Genomic DNA, 19,251 nt, shown 5'->3' on the forward strand with positions numbered 1-19,251 from the left:
AGTTATATTTTATCCTTATGATTCTCTTCAATTGGATTCAGTTACCCCCTCCTATGTAAATTCAGTACTGGGGTTGCTGAACTTTTGAGTTTCTGATTTTTGGAATTTAAGATGTTGTCATATTTCTCTTCCTTTCCATTAAGTTAAAAGATCCCACTATGCAGATAACCAGCTCTGATTACAGTGAAAAATTTTACTTGCTTCCATTGCAGTCTCTTCAGTCTCTTTTAATAAAACTTGTTTTATCTGCTGTTAAAGTGACCAATAGCAAGTAGTGATTAATTCATCATTGTGACAACACAGATGGACCTGGAAGATATTATTATTAGTGAAATATGATTAGTGAAATAAGTCAGACAGAGAAAGACCAAATACTCTATGTTTTCACTTATATGTAGAATATAAAATAAAACAAATGAACAAGTATAACAGCATAAAAACAGACACTGAGATACAGATAAACTAGTGGTCACCAGAGGGAAGAAGTGTAAGAGGAGAGCCAAAATAGGTGAAGGGAATTAGTAGATACAAACAACTTACAATAAGTGACAAAGATGTACAGCACAGAGATTATAGCTTGCTAATGTCACTATAATTTTGGACACATGACTATAGAATATAACTTGTAAATTCTCTTTTGTTACACAATTTGTGTGTGATGTTGATACTAATTCAATTTATATAATTATGTTAATTGATAACTATTATTTTGCAATTGTTAAACAGTTAATGGGTTAACTATTGAGCAGATTGATTTTTTTTTTAATATAAATTTTGGGGCAGCTGCCTTTGGTTTTAAATTTCTGACTTTCAATTGACATTATTCTCTCCACAACCATTTTAATTTTTTTTTTTATTCACTGGCTATTATGCATGATTCTTTGGATAAATGTATTTTTTTCAGAGCTCTTCATAAAGATACTTTCTGCAAGACCAAGAATTATATGTGTAACATAAGAGTTTATAAAATGGAGAAAAAGTTATTTCTTGGCCCAATTCAAGAGTAAATCTGATTTAAATGCATGTGTTAATCTAACACACATGCTTTTGGAACAAGGAACTAGATAAACACCTTGGATGTTTTGTGAGCTTTTAATGTAGCTATCCTGTTTTTCTTTTGTAGGAAAGTTAAAGGAGGAAATATTGATGTACATCCATCAGAAAAAGCACTTATTGTTCAGTATGAAGTGGAAGCTACCATTCTTGGAGAAATGGGGGATCCCATGTTGGGAGAACGAAAGGAATGCCAAAAAATGTAAGTTTTCTTCATTTGTGCATATTTGAAAGTAGTAAACCTTATACAAAGTTTGTAGAAATCTGATGTTATTTAAATTTGCGTAGATAATGAATGACTATGGCATTCCTCTCGACCTACATTATCTTAGTGAAGCAGAGACTATATTAAGCTATAAATACAGAGTATATTCCAGAGAAAATCATATTTATGAACTTAATTGGAACCTAATGAAAAATGCCTGTTCTTATTAATCCCATTTTGTAAATGCATATAGTAGAATATGACTTGTGAACTCGATTATAAGAGATATGTTTATGTTAGACATTTTAGCCTAATTTAGCAAGTTTGTATTTTAGCTGATACCATGTTGTTCTTTCTTCCCTGAAATTACAGAAAGGTATACGACTTCTAGAATTCACAAATGGGACATGTACCTTGAATTCATCCCTTAAAAATCCAGCCCTCTGAAAGATGTTAATAGTAGGACAAGCGTTTTCTGACTCAGTGAATTGACCTTAGATCTCCTAGTATTCTACACACTTTCCTTTCTGCTTTTGTAGTACTTTCAGGAATCCCTTGGGAACTGGCCTTTTTCATTTGTCTTCAGTTGTGCTGGCAATGATCTTGCACTCTTGCCATACTTTTGTGGAAGAAGAAAGGGTCTGAGATCACCTAATATTGTTTCCCAACTTTCTTCTCTGCAGAAAAATATTTGACTTGAAAATTAATTAAAAAGTTAGTATGTTTTGGTATATTCAGTGATTAAGTACATAGTGTAGAATATAATGTAGTTAAGTATAGTCAGGATACTAGAAGTGCATGTGATGTTACTTAGCTCACTGAGAAGCACCGCAGCTTAAATGCATAGCAGTGGTTCTCAACTGGTTAGAATTTTTTTCCTCAGGGAACATTTTGGTTGTCATACTGGAAGGTGCTATTGTTATCTAGTGGATAGAGGCTGAGGTGCTGCTAAGCATCCTACTATGCACAAAATAGCCACCTACTAAGAAAAAATTGTTTGGCCCCAAACTTTAATTGTGCTTCAATTAAGAAACTTTATTACACAGCAACCTGAAAAGAGAAGCTACCTACTGTCTTAAGATCTCTAGTCTGTCTTCTTATTTGGGTTAGAAGGACACTAAATTTCATAGATAGTTCTTTAAAAATATACAAGTCCTGAGATAATCTACTAGATTGAAGAGGTACACACATGTATACACACAAACTTAATGCTGTAGATTTTAACTCACATGCTCAGTTTTTTGTATTCTCTCATACTGTCTTCCATTTGTGTGTTTGATTGATGCCTAAATTTTATGCATATTGAAAAAATATGAAATCTCTTTTAATATTTTTATTCATTTGATTTCCAAAGAAAAGCTAGCAGGTTAGGGGTCTTTGCCTTTAGAACCTCATGCATCCACATTTCATAAGTGAAATTTAGATTTTAGTTTCTTAGTAGTGTAGTAGTAGGAGAAGGCAAATGGCACCCCACTCCAGTACTCTTGCCTGGAAAATCCCATGGACAGAGGAGCCTGGTGGGCTACAGTCCATGGGGTCACTAAGAGTTGGACACGACTGAGTGACTTCACTTTCACTTTTCCGTTTCATGCATTGGAGAAGGAAATGGCAACCCACTCCAGTGTTCTTGCCTGGAGAATCCCAGGGATGGGGGAGCCTGGTGGGCTGCCGTCTGTGGGGTCGCACAGAGCCAGACACGACTGAAGCGACTTAGCAGCAGCAGCAGCAGCCTTATTCAACCAGTGAGAATTGGTTGTTGTTATTTGAAATGAGAATAAGTGAGAATTGTAGTTATTGTTTGAACATCTGTAGGTGCTCAAGACAAGGGATATATTCACTAGAGAGTTAGCCAGCTGGAAAGAGTTACTATAGACTGACTAGAGTAAGTGGATTTAAACACCCTCTTCCAATAACACAAGAGAAGACTCTACACATGGACATCACCAGATGGTCAACACCAAAATCAGATTGATTATATTCTTTGCAGCCAAAGATGGAGAAGCTCTATACAGTCAGCAAAAACAAGACCAGGAGCTGACTGTGGCTCAGATCATGAACTCCTTATTGCCAAATTCAGACTTAAATTGAAGAAAGTAGGGAAAACAACTAGACCATTCAGGTATGACCTAAATCAAATCCCTATGATTATACAGTGGAAATGAGAAATAGAGTGCCTGATGAACTATGGAATGAGGTTCGTGACATTGTACAGGAGACAGGGATTAAGACCATCCCCATGGAAAAGAAATGCAAAAAAGTAAAATGGCTGTCTGGGGAGGCCTTACAAATAACTGTGAAAAGAAGAGAAGCGAAAAGCAAAGGAGAAAAGGAAAGATAGAAGCATCTGAATGCAGAGTTCTAAAGAATAGCAAGAAAAGATAAGAAAGCCTTCTTCAGCGATCAATGCAAAGAAATAGAGGAAAACAACAGAATGGGAAAGACTAGAGATCTCTTCAAGAAAATTAGAGATACCAAGGGAACATTTCATGCAAAGATGGGCTCGATAAAGGACAGAAATGGTATGGACCTAACAGAAGCAGAAGATATTAAGAAGAGATGGCAAGAATACACAGAAGAACTGTACAAAAAAGATCTTCACGACCCAGATAATCACAATGGTGTGATCACTGACCTAGAGCCAGACATCCTGGAATGTGAAGTCAAGTGGGCCTTAGAAAGCATCACTACGAACAAAGCTAGTGGAGGTGATGGAATTCCAGTTGAGCTGTTCCAAATCCTGAAAGATGATGCTGTGAAAGTGCTGCACTCAATATGCCAGCAAATTTGGAAAACTCAGCAGTGGTCACAGGACTGGAGAAGGTCAGTTTTCATTCCAATCCCAAAGAAAGGCAATGCCAAAGAATGCTCAAACTACCACACACCTGCACTCATCTCACACGCTAGTAAAGTAATGCTCAAAATTCTCCAAGCCAGGCTTCAGCAATATGTGAACTGTGAACTTCCAGATGTTCAGGCTGGTTTTAGAAAAGGCAGAGGAACCAGAGATCAAATTGCCAACATCCACTGGATCATGGAAAAAGCAAGAGAGTTCCAGAGAAACATCTATTTCTGCTTTATTGACTATGCCAAAGCCTTTGACTGTGTGGATCACAATCAACTGTGGAAAAATCTGAAAGAGATGGGAGTACCAGACCACTTGATCTGCCTCTTGAGAAATTTGTGTGCAGGTCAGGAAGCAACAGTTAGAATTGGACATGGAACAACAGACTGGTTCCAAACAGGAAAAGGAGTACATCAAGGCTGTATATTGTCACCCTGTTTATTTAACTTCTATGCAGAGTACATCATGAGAAACACTGGGCTGGAAGAAGCACAAGCTGAATTCAAGATTGCCTGGAGAAATATCAATAACTTCAGGTATGCAGATGACACCACCCTTATGGCAGAAAGTGAAGAGGAACTCAAAAGCCTCTTGATGGAAGTGAAAGTGGAGAGTGAAAAAGTTGGCTTAAAGCTCAACAATCAGAAAACGAAGATCATGGCATCTGGTCCCATCACTTCATGGGAAATAGATGGGGAAACAGAGGAAACAGTGTCAGATTTTATGTTTTTGGCCTCCAAAATAACTACAGATGGTGACTGCAGCCATGAAATTAAAAGATGCTTACTCCTTGGAAGGAAAGTTATGACCAACCTAGATAGCATATTCAAAAGCAGAGACATTACTTTGCCAACAAAGGTTCATCTGGTCAAGGCTATGGTTTTTCCTGCGGTCATGTATGGATGTGAGAGTTGGACTGTGAAGAAGGCTGAGTGCCAAAAAATTGATGCTTTTGAAGTGTGGTGTTGGAGAAGACTCTTGCGAGTCCCTTGGACTGCAAGGAGATCCAACCAGTCCATTGTGAAGGAGATCAGCCCTGGGATTTCTTTGGAAGGAATGATGCTAAAGCTGAAACTCCAGTACTTTGGCCACCTCATGCGAAGAGTTGAGTCATTGGAAAAGACTCTGATGCTGGGAGGAATTGGGGGCAGGAGAAGGGGACGACAGAGGATGAGATGACTGGATGGCATCACTGACTTGATGGATGTGAGTATGGGTTAACTCCAGGAGTTGGTGATGGACAGGGAGGCTTGGCGTGCTGCGATTCATGGAGTCGCAAAGCGTCGGACATGACTGAGCGACTGAACTGAACTGAAGGGAAAAAGACCTCTGTAACCCAACTTTGTGATAGTCATCCTTGGTCACTCAAGATTTGGAGAGGACTATTATTGTGAGACCAAATGGAGAATATGGTTTGTTAATAGTTCAAGAAGATTTATCAATGACAGTGGCTAGGGTGATGGTTTTGAGGGAGAAACTCATATAGATTGAGATAGATGTGAAATTAAATCATTAAATTTCATTTAATGCAGTGGCAGTCAGTGCTATGACTCAGCTCCAAAAGATGTATTTCATTCTCCCTTATTGGATAAAGGAATATATAAGCCCACCTTGAACAGAATCCCAGTTTTCTGAGTATTTCTGAGAAACCTATTGTTATGATCTGAAAATAACATGCACATTTTTGGTAAGTTTTTTGTCTTCTTCTTAAGCATGGGATGCCTATGAAGATTATGTTTTTTGATTAAAGACATAATCAGTAAACACACAGCTAGTCATATATATTTGACATTAAATCCTAGTCTCTTTTAGTAAGGGAAGGATTTAGGACAAAAATGTACACACTAAAAGAATAGAGTCTTTCTATTACTTGGAAAGATGATGATGGATTAGATTGTTTATATATATATACATATATAGTAGAAAATAAATCTAAAAATGATTTTAAAAGGTCTGCTTTATTAAATCAAAATACTACTTACAGACCTATTAGATGTTCGAAGTCTAAAACACTGGCAGCGCTAGATGCTGGTGAGGATGTAGAACAACAGAAACTCACTCATTGCTAATGAAAATATAAAATGTAACAGCTACTTTGGAAGGCATTTTGGCAGTTTCTTTCAAAGCTAAACATACACTTGCCATATGATCCAACAGTTTTGCTCTTAGATATTAACCCAAAATGAGTTGAAAATTTATGTCCACACTGAAACCTGCACATGAATCTTAATAGCAGCTTTATAACTGTCGACAATTGGAAGCAACCGAAATATCCTTCAGTAGGCAAAAGAGTAAGCAAGCTGTGTTGCCTCCATATAGTCAAGTATTATTCATCACTAAAAGAAATCAACCATCAAGCTATGAAAAGACATAGAGGAACCTAAACGCATATTACTAAATGAAAGAGGCCAGACTGGAAAGGTTATATCCTGTATGATTCCAACTCTGTGACCATCTAGAAAAGGCAAAACTGAAATAAAAGTAGATTAGAGATTGTTAGGGGTTATGGCGTGGGAAGGGGAGAATATGTGGAGCACAGAGCATTTTTAGGGTAGTTGAAACTATTTGTGTGATACTTTAATGATGGATACATGAAATTAGGCATTTGTTCAAGCCCACAGAATTATACACTACAGACTGGACCCTAATGTAACTGTACACTTTGGTTAATAGTATATCAAAATGATTCATCAGTTATGACAAAGTTATCACAAGATGGCGATAATAGAAGAAACTGTATTGAGGGAGGGTGGTGGGGACATATATGGTAACTCTACTTTCTGCACTATTTTTCTGTAAATCTAACACTCTTCTAAAAAAGACTAGCAAGAAAATTTCCAAAATTACATTTATAGAATTTCTATTGTGCCTGTTCTCAATCAGGTTTATGGAAACTCAAGATTTCCCAGTTCCTTGTTAAAATTAAACATGGAGAGGTCCTTTGAGAGTTTTTCTCAGGATGAATCCTCCTTTATATTTCTACTTTCTGATATGCAGCTAAAATTATACAAAAGTATTCTGTAGTTTAAAAGACTTAAAAGGTAGGAAGTTAAAAAACCAAATAAATTAGAGAAAAAACTAAAATAAACAGACAGAGTACTGCTAGGATTCTTGTTGCAGACAATAGAAACCTCTCCAGCAAAGTCAAGCGTAAAAGGAATGTATTAAAAGCTGTACAGTAGCTTATAGAATCCCAAGAGGACCAGATTTGGGGATGACTGTATAATGGGACTAATATTCAAATCACTTTACTAGACTTGTTTCAGGAGAGAGCATCTGTATCTGAATAATGACTTCAAAGATGCTGAGTGCGGGACATTTCTCTAAGGTCTCTGTCCCTGTCGCTTCTTTTTCTAAGGTCTCTGTCCCTGTTGCCTCTAATACCTTCGATTTCTCCCAGACTTAGCCGTCTTCAGTTCATTCGCTCAGTCATGTCCGCCTCTTTGTGACCCTGTGGACTGCAGCACACTAGGCTTCCCTGTCCATCACCAACTCCTGGAGTTTACTCAAACTCGTGTCCATTGCGTCAAGGATATCATCCAACCATCTCATCCTCTGTCATCCTCTTCTCCTCCTGCCTTCAATCTCTCCCAGCATCAGGGTCTTTCCAATGAGTCAGTTCTTCACATCAGGTGGCCAAAGTATTGGAGTTTCAGCTTTAGCATCAGTCTTTCCAATGAATATTCAGGACTGATTTCCTTTAGAATGGACTGGTTTGATCTCCTTTCTGTCCAAGGGATTCTCAAGAGTCTTCTCCAATACCACGGTTAAAAAGCATCAATTCTTCAGTGCTCAGCTTTCTTTATAGTCCAATTGTCACATATATACATGACTACTAGGAAAACCATAGCTTTGACTAGATGGACCTTTGTTGGCAAAGTAATGTCTCTGCTTTTTAATATGCTGTCTAGGTTGGGAATAACCTGTCTTCCAAGGACCAAGCATTTTTTAATATCATGGCTGCAGTCACCATCTGCAGTGATTTTGGAGCCCCCCAAAATAAAGTCTCTCACTGTTTCCATTGTTTCCCCATCTATTTGCCATGAAGTGATGGGACCAGATGCCATGATCTTAGTTTTCTGAATGTTGAGTTTTAAACCAATTTTTTCACTCTCCTCTTTCACTTTCATCAAAAGGCTCTTTAGTTCTTCTTCTCTTTGTGCCATAAGTGTGGTATCAGTCCTGAATATTCATTGAAAGGACTGATGCTGAACCTGAAACTCCAGTACTTTGGCCACCTGATGTGAAGAACTGACTCATTGGAAAAGACCCTGAAGCTGGGAAAGATTGAAGGAGGGAAGAGAAGGGGATAACAGAGGATGAGATGGTTGGATGGCATCACCGACTCAATGGACAAGAGTTTGAGTAAACTTTGGGAGTTGGTAATGGACAGGGAAGCCTGGCATGCTGCAGTCCATGAGATCGCAAAGAGTTGGACACAACTGAGTGACTGAACTGAATGGAACTGTGGTGTCATCTGCATATATGAAGTTATTGGTATTTCTCCTGGCAATATTGATTCCAGCTTGTGCTTCATCCAGGCTAGCATTTCTCATGATGTACTCTGCATATAAGTTAAATAAACAGGGTGACAATACACAGCTTTGACCTACTCCTTTCCCGATTTGGAACCAGTCTGTTGTTCCATGTCCAATTCTAACTGTTGCTTCTTGACCTGCCTACAGATTTCTCAAGAGGCAGGTCAGGTGGTCTGGTATTCCCATCTCTTGAAGAATTTTTCACATTTTGTTGTGATCCACACAGTCAAAGGCTTTAGCATAGTCAGTAAAGCAGAAGTAGATGTTTCTCTGGAACTCTCGCTTTTTCAGTGATCCAGCAGATGTTGACAATTTGATCTCTGGTTCCTCTGCCTTTTCACTAAGCCATCTTCACTAGCAATCTTCACCAAGAAGTATTTCAGCATTGTGGCTACTTTCTTACGTTTTTCTTTTTGAATCTAAGCCTTGCATGAGTGCATCTGCTTGCGAGAGTCTCTTGCCACCAGTTTGAGTCTTCACCCTGAACCTCATTTTTTGTCCTTACAGCTTTCTTTGTTGTCATGAATCTATGTAAATTGGCACTTGTTTCCAGATTTTGAACAACCTTTTCTTATTCATCTTGCAGTGAATCTCCTGGACTAAATTAAAAAGGAGGAAGAACCTGTTTTGTTTTTTTTTTAGTGTATTAACAAATATAACTATATTCATTTGTTCCTCAGCATTCCTCATATAAGTCTTAAAATGCATCCTACCTTTTTTTTCCTTCTGCATAATTTCCATCAGAATAATCAAATCTGAATATGTTAATATTGTGTTCTGTCCTTAACTGAAAACTATGACTGTGAATATGGTCAAGAAAATGATTTCTTTTTGTCACTATGGATTTTCATATCTAATAATAACTAAAAACTTTATATGATATAAATATATATATATGACATCAGAAAGACTATTTTATAACCGGTCTCTGGATATGCTATCCTCCCTAGATGAGTCAGATGTAGACTTTACCATTCCTTTTGTTATCTCATTTGTCCAATTTGAGGAAAATCATTGTTTTGCGTTTTTTTCTAAGTCTAGCTATATCTTATACTTTATTATATGTTACTAAAAGAGACTATGTCAGGTACATTTAAATATTTTATAAATTATTTATTTAAAAGAAATATTGTTTAAATTGTTACTTACTTTAATAATAACTGAATTGGAAAATTCTGATTTGCCTGCAGCATCCGTCTTAAGAGTCTCAATGCCAACACAGATATAACTTCCCTGGCACGGAAGGTGGTTGAGGAATGTAAACTCATTCATCCCTCAAAGCTAAATGAAGTAGAACAGCTGTTGTACTATCTCCAGAACCGCCGTGATTCAGTGTCAGGAAAAGGTAAGTAGAAGAACAACTAACTTTTTAACGCAAAAACCCTGGTGGCTCAGACGGTAAAGCGTCTGTCTACAATGCAGGAGACCTGGGTTCAATTCCTGGGTTGGGAAGATCCCCTGGAGAAGGAAATGGCAATCCACTCCAGTAGTATTGCCTGGAAAATCTCACAGACAGGGGAGCCTGGTAGGCTACAGTCCATCGGGTTGCAAAGAGTTGGACACGACTGAGCGACTTCACTTTACTTCACTGGCAACAAAAGGGCCATGTCCTAACCCCTGAGCTACCAGGAAATTCCCTCCAAACAAAAAAATAGCAAAAACCACCACAATATAGAAAGTAATTAGCCTCCTCTTAAAATAAATTAATTAATTAAAAAATGAAAAAAAACAAAAGAAAACCAGAGTTGTTTGACTATAGTTTGTACTTTTGATATTTAAATGGTGATGGTTTTTGTTGTTGTTGTTGTTAGTGCTATGACTAAGGGAATGAAAAAATAAACAAACATACTAGTATTCCAGGCTTACACAATGATCTATTTTATACTGAGTATATGTGTGTGCGTGCGCACATATGATAAAATAAAGAATAAAAAAGCAAATATCTTTCATATTGATTCTGGAATAATAAAAGAGAATTGAGGCCTGGAAACCTGTTTTCTCCACCTGAGCAACTTATTTATATTTTCTATATTTCTTATTGATGACTAATTGATAATTTGGATACTAAAGTATTTAAGCGTTAAAATATTTGTGATATGCATATGTTTGGTGAATCTTTCTTAGGAAAACTTACCTTTTCATTCCTAAACATCTCTATTGTTACTATTCTTCTATCTTTAATTGCCTCATAAAAGAATAAATTCATTAAAATTAGAGCTAAGTAATTGATTATTTATAGAAGACATTTTCCAATGTCCAAGCTCAAAACAAAAGTACAGGTATTTAAATGGAAAGTTATCTCAGATTAATCAGTGGTTACTTATTCTATTTCATAGTATTTATTAATGGACAGTCCATGGGGTCGTGAAGAGTCAGACATGACTGAGCGACTTTCACTTCACTTCACTTATTAAGTTTACGTATATTTTTCTTTTATCATTCCTGAGTTCTAGATATAGCACCTTTGACATAGCTTATACTTCAGTTTTGATCATATTAAGTAGAAAAAATGAAAGAGAAAATTTATTTGCACTTTAAAAAAAATTAAGCAGTCATTTCTCTCCATCCATAGCAAATAAAATGCCTTGTGCCTAATATGTACTTTTATTAGTTAGCCTTGTATACAGTATATAGCACACATTATATGATCAATATATATTTGTTGAATGAATTGAATAGCTGTGAATTTACTTAAAAGCAACAATAAGCATTTCGAACTTGATTGTTTCCAACTGCTTAGCTGACACTCCAACTACTTAGCTGTATACCTATTAATTATTAATAATAAGTGCTATAAGGAAAATATTATTTAAACATTTTAACTACTTTATGATAGACTATTTCTGTAACAGTGTTACTGGATGATAAGAGATAATATCTTCAATAAGTTAAATTCAAAATGAGAAAAGTAAATACTGTGCTTTTAAGATATGTGTGTTCTTACTGTAGGTTGTACAATATAGTTAAAATTAATCTTTCCTAATGCTAAATTAATACAATTCTGAGGACATTTGTAATAAAATAACAAAATATCTTTAATGAGAACCCTTTCACTGAGTTTTCAAGGTTAATCAGTCTTCTTACCTCCTTCCCCAGAAATTAGAGTAATATGAGGAAATTTTCATATTATCATAAATTCAAATCATTGTTTCTCTATATAGATACTAATGTTTGGAGACATCTATGAAATGCTATGCTATTGCATATATCATTTATTTTTAGAAATGATTCTGTGTTCTTTCTTTTTACTTGATATTCACTATTTCAAAGCCAGAAACCTAGCCCTAAAGGTGGTTAAAATAAAATTATAGTAGTTTTTGATTATATGATTCTTTACCATAAGTCTTGTTTTTCTTTATTAAAACTACTGTCATAATAAATTATCTGTTTGAGGAAAAATCTAGCTGTTGAGAAAACATAACTTTGTTTAGACTGGCTACCTCCTCCAAAAACAATCAGGAGTAATTCCTGTTATATGGAAAGCATTTGCTAATTTTAGAATCAAAAATTTGATATTACTTGAACTTATTTTAATGTACAGTCATTGCTTAGGTTTTTGATCCAGATCAGATCAGTGAAGCATTTTTTTTATTTTCTTTTTAGAATACGAAGTTCTGCTATTAGTCAAATAATTCAACATAACAAATGACTCAAAGTTATGTTCAGCACCATTAATGCTTCTTTAATCCATTTGGGAGCAAGTGAGGATTAAATTAGCACAAATATTAAACATTTGCCTTTTAATTTATGGACCTAATTTTGTTTAAAAAATCAGCAACTGTATTTTAGCTTCTTAACTTTATCCAGGTTATTTCTTTTCCATTTTCTTTGTTAATTTTAATTTTAGTCTTTTTATTACCTAATTCATTAGTTTTTGATTTTCCTATTCTCACCTTAAATGTGAATTAGGAAAAAAAAGAAAACTTAAAATAGACTTTTTGCTTCTTGTTGGCAAGTCTAGCTATTTACATACCTAAACTGTTAAACAATGAGGAAGCTAAATTGCCACCTAACATAACTTGGAGATTATTTATAGATTTTATTAAACTCTCCTGGATATCCTCATTAGAACAAATGTATTATAGATGAGCATTTTTTATACACTGGAAAAAGATTACCTCATAAATTACTCATTTTAAGATCCCCAGCTTGGCTAGAATTAAACTCAGCTGCTGAAAATAAAAATTAGCCAGAAATCCAAAATCCTGGTTCTTCTCATTAAAACAAAATCTTTTTACAGAAAAAAAAGAGAAGTCAAGCAAGCCTAAAGATCCACCTCCTTTTGAAGGAATGGAGGTAAGATTGTATTTTTATATAATAGAGAACTGATTGTAAGGTAATGCTTTTACCATCAGTAGTTCATACAGTTACATTAGACAAGTGTGGAATTTTTAGAAGTGGTTGAACTTAAAATTCCCAAAAGAGATAGAAAATAAATATTTAATAAAGGAAAAAATTATTGGGTATGTTTTTTAGACAATTTATTTTGATAAGTTGTGAAAAGTATTAGCTCTTCTTATTGCAGTGTGTTTTAAAGTAATGTTTAATATATTATGGTAGATACTATTTTACATTAGGAGAAGACAGTGGCACCCCACTCCAGTACTCTTACCTGGAAAATCCCATGGATGGAGGAGCCTGGTGGGCTGCAGTCCATGGGGTCGCTAAGAGTCGGACACGACTGAGGGACTTTACTTTCACTTTTCACTTTCATGCATTGGCAACCCACTCCAGTGTTCTTGCCTGGAGAATCCCAGGGACGGGGGAGCCTAGTGGGCTGCCGTCTATGGGGTCGCAGAGTCCGACACGACTGAAGCAACTTAGCATCAGCAAGATACTTTGTTAATATAAATAGGCCAATTTTAGAGTTGGTTTACATCCCGTTTTTATCTTATGGTTTATGACTATTTTCATATTGGAGTTCCATCACCCAAAGATCTAATCTCTCCCTGTATAAAAAGATTGCTACTATGTACAAAAAGATTGCTACTATGAGTCCTTTGAAAACTTGTCTCATTGTCAAGGGCAATATATTGATCACAAAATATCATTCCTTTGACAACTCTGTTAAGTGCTGCTGCTGTTTTAGAGTACTTCCTTCCTCTTTGTTTCAGATTGATGAAGTTGCTAACATTAATGACATGGATGAGTACATTGAGTTATTATATGAAGATATTCCTGACAAGGTTCGGGGTTCTGCTTTGATCCTACAGCTTGCTCGAAATCCTGATAACTTGGAAGAACTACTACTGAATGGTAGAATTTATAGACTTATATCTATAAATATTTAAAGTTAAAAATGATTGTGAATATGGTTTTTAAATTACTATAATAGAGAGGTAAGCTAAAATTATTTATATCAAACTTAGGAATGCAATTATTTTCCAGCTCTTTATTACTTCCCTTCTTACTCAAATTTCTTAACATGTGGGCATAATGTTTAAATATTCTCTGGAGAATGGACAAATAATTTAAACAAGAAAAATAAAGTCTTAATGGTACTGTTTATTTTCTTGTATTCTGGAAGACTTTTTATTCTTTCAGTTAGGATATAAAATCAGACTCTTGACAATTGCACATATATGCTTTCATTAAATTACAGTTCCAATATTTTTTTAAACAGCACAGCCAAAAGTAGTACTCTTTTAAATTTCATTTAGCTTGACTTTGATGCCATGTATTTGCTTTCTTTTCACTAAAAGTGCTAGGTAATAAAGAAAAAGGAGATACAATATTCTTAAAACCTTCTTTCTCGTTTATACCACTATAGAATTATTATAATTTTCTGATTATACTTTTGCCAAAATTAAAAATAGAAGATATCATTATGATCTGATTTCCATCACATGATAATACCTTTTTATCTATTGCCAAACTCCTTTTATGGAGGTGGTTCAGTGCACATCAGTACTTTCTAGCTTGGATAAAATATCCTGGGATCTGTCCAGAGAGTCATAGGATATTACCAATATTCCAGTTAGGAAATTTGTACATTTTAAATATTTTCTAAATTATGTAACTCATATATTCATATATTCTTTTTAAGGAATTAGAGTATTACAGTTAAAACCCCTTTGACCATTACTCTATAATCTGTTAGGAATTTGGAGTTCATTCTTCCAGATCTTTTCCATACTTTTACACATATATATGTAGAGGATTTTTTCCTGTGTTAAAATATAGAGTGAATTTTTATGTTAATTATATCATACTTCTTACTTGGTAATTTTTTCTCCATGCAGTAATGTTTTGAGATTACATGCATATAGCTACTGGAGAAGGCGATAGCACCCCACTCCAGTACTCTTGCCTGGAAAATCCCATGGATGGAGGGGCCTGGTGGGCTGCGGTCCATGGGGTCTCTAGGAGTTGGACACGACTGAGCGACCTCACTTTATTTTTTCACTTTCATGCATTGGAGAAGGAAATGGCAACCCACCCCAGTGTTCTTGCCTGGAGAATCCCAGGGACAGGGGAGCCTGGTGGGCTGCCGTCTATGGGGTCGCTCAGAGTTGGTCATGACTGAAGCGACTTAGCAGCAGAAGCAGCAGCATATAGCTACATACAATGTTAATTAGTTTTGAACTACTTTTGATTATTGTATTTTATGAAATTATGTACATTTTCTTTAGCCATTCCCCTATTGATGGTTATTAGATTTTTAAATTAGGTCTTAAAATTTCCAAATTTTCCAATAGGAAACTTCAGTGAACATCTTTGTTCTTATTTATATACACAAACCAGGGGGTTTTTTAGTGTGTACACAGAAACAAATGTTATACAGAAATACAGGTTGTAATGTCTTAGGGATATTGTTGAATTGTCCTCCAAAGTGTTTATGCCACTGTATTTCCAGACCCATGGAATATGAAGGCTGTAAAACTTAAAACATTTTTGCCATTGTGTTGTTGCTAACAAACAGTATCTCTTGGGTTTAAGTTGTATTTACCTGATTTCTAATGAGTTCAATCTTTTTCTCATGTCACTAGACTTTTGGAATTCCTACCCTGTGAAGTTTGTATTTATACATACATGTGAATATATGTATATTTACATATAAATATACATCCATTTTTCATATGTGTATATATACAGTCATCCCTCAGTATCCATGGGGGATTGATTCCAGGGCCTGCCAAAGATATCAAAATCTGCAGATATTCAAGTCCCGTAGTTGGTCCTCCATATCCATTTCTTCTACATTTGTGGATGCAACCAACCGTGGATCATGTACAGGTTACCGTTAAACAACATGAGTTTGAACTGCCCAGGTGGACACATGCATACATAAATTTAAATCCATGTTCAAGTATAAATGGACCTGTGTGCAGTTTAAACCCATGTTGTCAAAGTGTCATCTATTGATATATATCCTTTTTCTTTTATGTACTTAGAAATAGTTACTTTCAGTCTATTGTCTTTTTTTTTTCCCTTGACTTATCTTTTTCCATTCTTTAACTGTCACCCTATTTGTGTATTTGAATTTGAAGTGTTTCTGTTGTAGATTGGATATAGAGTTGGGTTATATTTTTTAATACATTTGAATAATCTTCCTTTTGATTGGCATGTTTATTCTATTTACCGTTAAAATAATTACTCATAAAGTAGGATTGTCATCTAACATTCTGTTTGTTTTCTGTTTATCTTGTTTTGATCTTCTGTCTCTCCATGACTGCCTTCTTTTATGTGAAATATTTTCTTGTATTCCATTTTAATTCTTTTGTTATTAGTTTACTATTATATGTTTTCATGAATTAACTTTCTTAGTAATTACTCTGGGATTACAGATACCAAAAGTTTTAAAAATCTAGTTTAACTTAATGCCAATATAATTTTAATAGTCCATAAAAACTTTTCTTCAGTATACGTCTATTCCCACCCCACATCTTTATACTATTAATTCATACATATTACATCTGTATATATTGTCAGCCTGTCAGCAAGAAATATAATTATTGATGTATGCATTTTAAAATCAGAAGAAAATAATACAGTCAAAAATATGTTTATAATGTCTTTTAGATACAGAGAGAGTTACCTTTACTGGTGCTCTTTATTTCTCTGTGTGGATTTAAGTTATACTTTAGTGTCCTTGTACTTCAGCCTGCTGGAATCTCTTTTGTATTTCTCACAATGCTAACAACAAATTCTCAAAGGTTTTTTGTTTTGTTTTGTTTTAGTAATTTGACTATGTCATCCCTCTGGCTTTATGTCTCTGTGGTTTCTGATGTGAAACCAGCTGTTAATCTTATTGAGGACCCTTTGAACATGTTGAATTGATTTTCTCTTGCTACTACTTTCAATGTTTCCTCTGCCTTTGGCTTTTGCCACTTTGACTATGGACTCTTTGTGATCCAACGGACTGTAGCCCACCAGGCTCCTCTGTCCATGAAATTCTCCAGGCAAGAATACTGGAGTGGGTAGCCATTACCTTCTCTAAGGGATATTTCCGACCTCAAGATCAAACTCAAGTCTTCTACATTGCAGGCATATTCTTTACCATCTGAGCCACCAAGAAAGCCCTACGATGTGTTTAAGTGGTGATATCTTTTAGCTGATCTTGCTTGGAGTTTGTGGAGCTTCTTGGATATGCAAATTGTTTTTCATCAAATTTAGAAAGTTTGGGCCATTATTTTCATACGTATTTATTTAGCTCTTTCCTCTGTATATACTTTTCTCTTGGGACTCCCATGTTAGTAAGCTTGTTGATATCATATAGGTCTTTGAAGCTCTCTTTATATTTTTCATTTTTTTTTTCTTTCTGTTCAAGACTGGATAATCTTAATCAACTTGCCTTTATACTTGCTGATTTTTTTTTTTTTCTAATTCTCATCTGTAGTTAAGACCTTGTAATGACTTTTTCATTTCAGAGGTTGAACTGTGCAACTTCAGAATTTCTGTTTGGTTCATCTTGTATTATTTGTATCTCCTTACTGATATTCTTTGGTGAGACAGCATTCTCATACCTTCTCGTTATTTCCTTTAATTCTTCAGACATGATTTCCTTTAGTTCTTTAAATATATTTATAGTGACTTAAAATCTTTGACTCATAAATTCAAAATGTGAGCTTCCTCCTGGATTGTTTATATTCAATGCTGTATTCCTTGAGTTTGGGATATACTGTCCTTTTTTCTTTGTATTGTATTTTTGTTATTGTTATTGAAATAATATTGTAGCAACTCTGGAAATCAGAATTCCACTCCCTTCTGGGCTTGTTATTTTTACTGTTTGTTTTTTTTAATGATTTTCCTGGATTAATTTTATAAAGTCTGTATTATTTGTCCATGCAGTCACTGAAGCCTCTGCTCAGTTAGTTTTGGTTCAGTTCAGTAGCTCAGTCGTGTCCGACTCTTCATGACCCCATGAATCGCAGCATGCCAGGCCTCCCTGTCCATCACCAACTCCTGGAGTTCACTCAGACTCATGTCCCTCGAGTCGGTGATGCCATCCAGCCATCTCATCCTCTGCCGTCCCCTTCTCCTCCTGCCCCCAATCCCTCCCAGCATCAGAGTCTTTTCCAATGAGTCAACTCTTCGCATGAGGTGGCCAAAGTACTGGAGTTTCAGCTTCAGCATCATTCCCTCCAAAGAAATCCCAGGGCTGATCTCCTTCAGAATAGACTGGTTGGATCTCCTTGCAGTCCAAGGGACTCTCAAGAGTCTTCTCCAACACCACAGTTCAAAAGCATCAATTATTCGGCGCTCAGTCTTCTTCACAGTCCAACTCTCACATCCATACATGACCACAGGAAAAACCATAGCCTTGACTAGCCGAACCTTTGTTGGCAAAGTAATGTCTCTGCTTTTGAATATGCTATCTTGGTTGGTCATAACTTTCCTTCCAAGGAGTAAGCGTCTTAATTTCATGGCTGCAGTCACCATCTGCAGTGATTTTGGAGCCCCCAAAAATAAAGTCTGACACTGTTTCCACTGTTTCCCCATCTATTTCCCATAAAGTGATGGGACCGGATACCATGATCTTCATTTTCTGAATGTTGAGCTTTAAGCCAACTTTTTCACTCTCCACTTTCATCAAGAGGCTGTTGAGTTCCTCTTCATTTTCTACCATAAGGGTGGTGTCATCTGCATATCTGAGGTTATTGAGATTTCTCCCGGCAATCTTGATTCCAGCTTGTGCTTCTTCCACCCCAGCATTTCTCATGATGTACTCTGCATAGAAGTTAAATAAGCAGGGTGATAATATACAGCCTTGATGTACTCCTTTTCCTATTTGGAACCAGTCTGTTGTTCCATGTCCAGTTCTAACTGTTGCTTCCTGACCTGCATACAGATTTCTCAAGAGGCAGGTCAGGTCGTCTGGTATTCCCATCTCTTTCAGAATAATGATTTGATAGAGATTTCTTTAAATGCCTGGAACCTAGTGTCCTAATCTTTGGTGAAGGGCTCTGGGTATGAACGTATGGGCAGGAGGATGTCTACAGTGCTCAAGCAAGTAGTTTACAAACCTTAGCCTTTAATTGCTGCTTGAATATTGTGTCAAGGTTGGGTAGAGATGAGAGATTAGGCTTTTTAGGGCTTTCCCTGACATGAGGCCATTCCTGCACATATGCCTGACCTTCTCGAGTGCCAGGAGTATGTTGGAGGCTTTCAAA

The 19,251-nt window shown here is 35.9% G+C and overlaps 1 protein-coding gene across 4 annotated transcripts in view; it reads left to right on the top strand.

Annotated features, from left to right (window-relative positions):
• Positions 1 to 19,251, top strand: part of KIFAP3 (kinesin associated protein 3) — a 147,816-nt gene that overhangs the window by 14,538 nt on the left and 114,027 nt on the right. For 3 of the 4 annotated variants that reach the window (XM_025285964.2, XM_025285962.2, XM_006073110.3), the window contains exons 2-5: positions 1,124 to 1,255; positions 9,829 to 9,983; positions 12,879 to 12,934; positions 13,753 to 13,894. In XM_025285964.2, the coding sequence (XP_025141749.2) occupies positions 1,124 to 1,255; positions 9,829 to 9,983; positions 12,879 to 12,934; positions 13,753 to 13,894 (485 nt within the window). Of the gene's footprint in view, positions 1 to 1,123; positions 1,256 to 9,828; positions 9,988 to 12,878; positions 12,935 to 13,752; positions 13,895 to 19,251 lie in introns of those variants that run through there. The other variant, XM_025285965.2, reaches the window with a different exon arrangement.

Source organism: Bubalus bubalis, chromosome 5, assembly GCF_019923935.1.
Source record: "Bubalus bubalis isolate 160015118507 breed Murrah chromosome 5, NDDB_SH_1, whole genome shotgun sequence".
Lineage (NCBI taxonomy): Eukaryota > Metazoa > Chordata > Mammalia > Artiodactyla > Bovidae > Bubalus > Bubalus bubalis.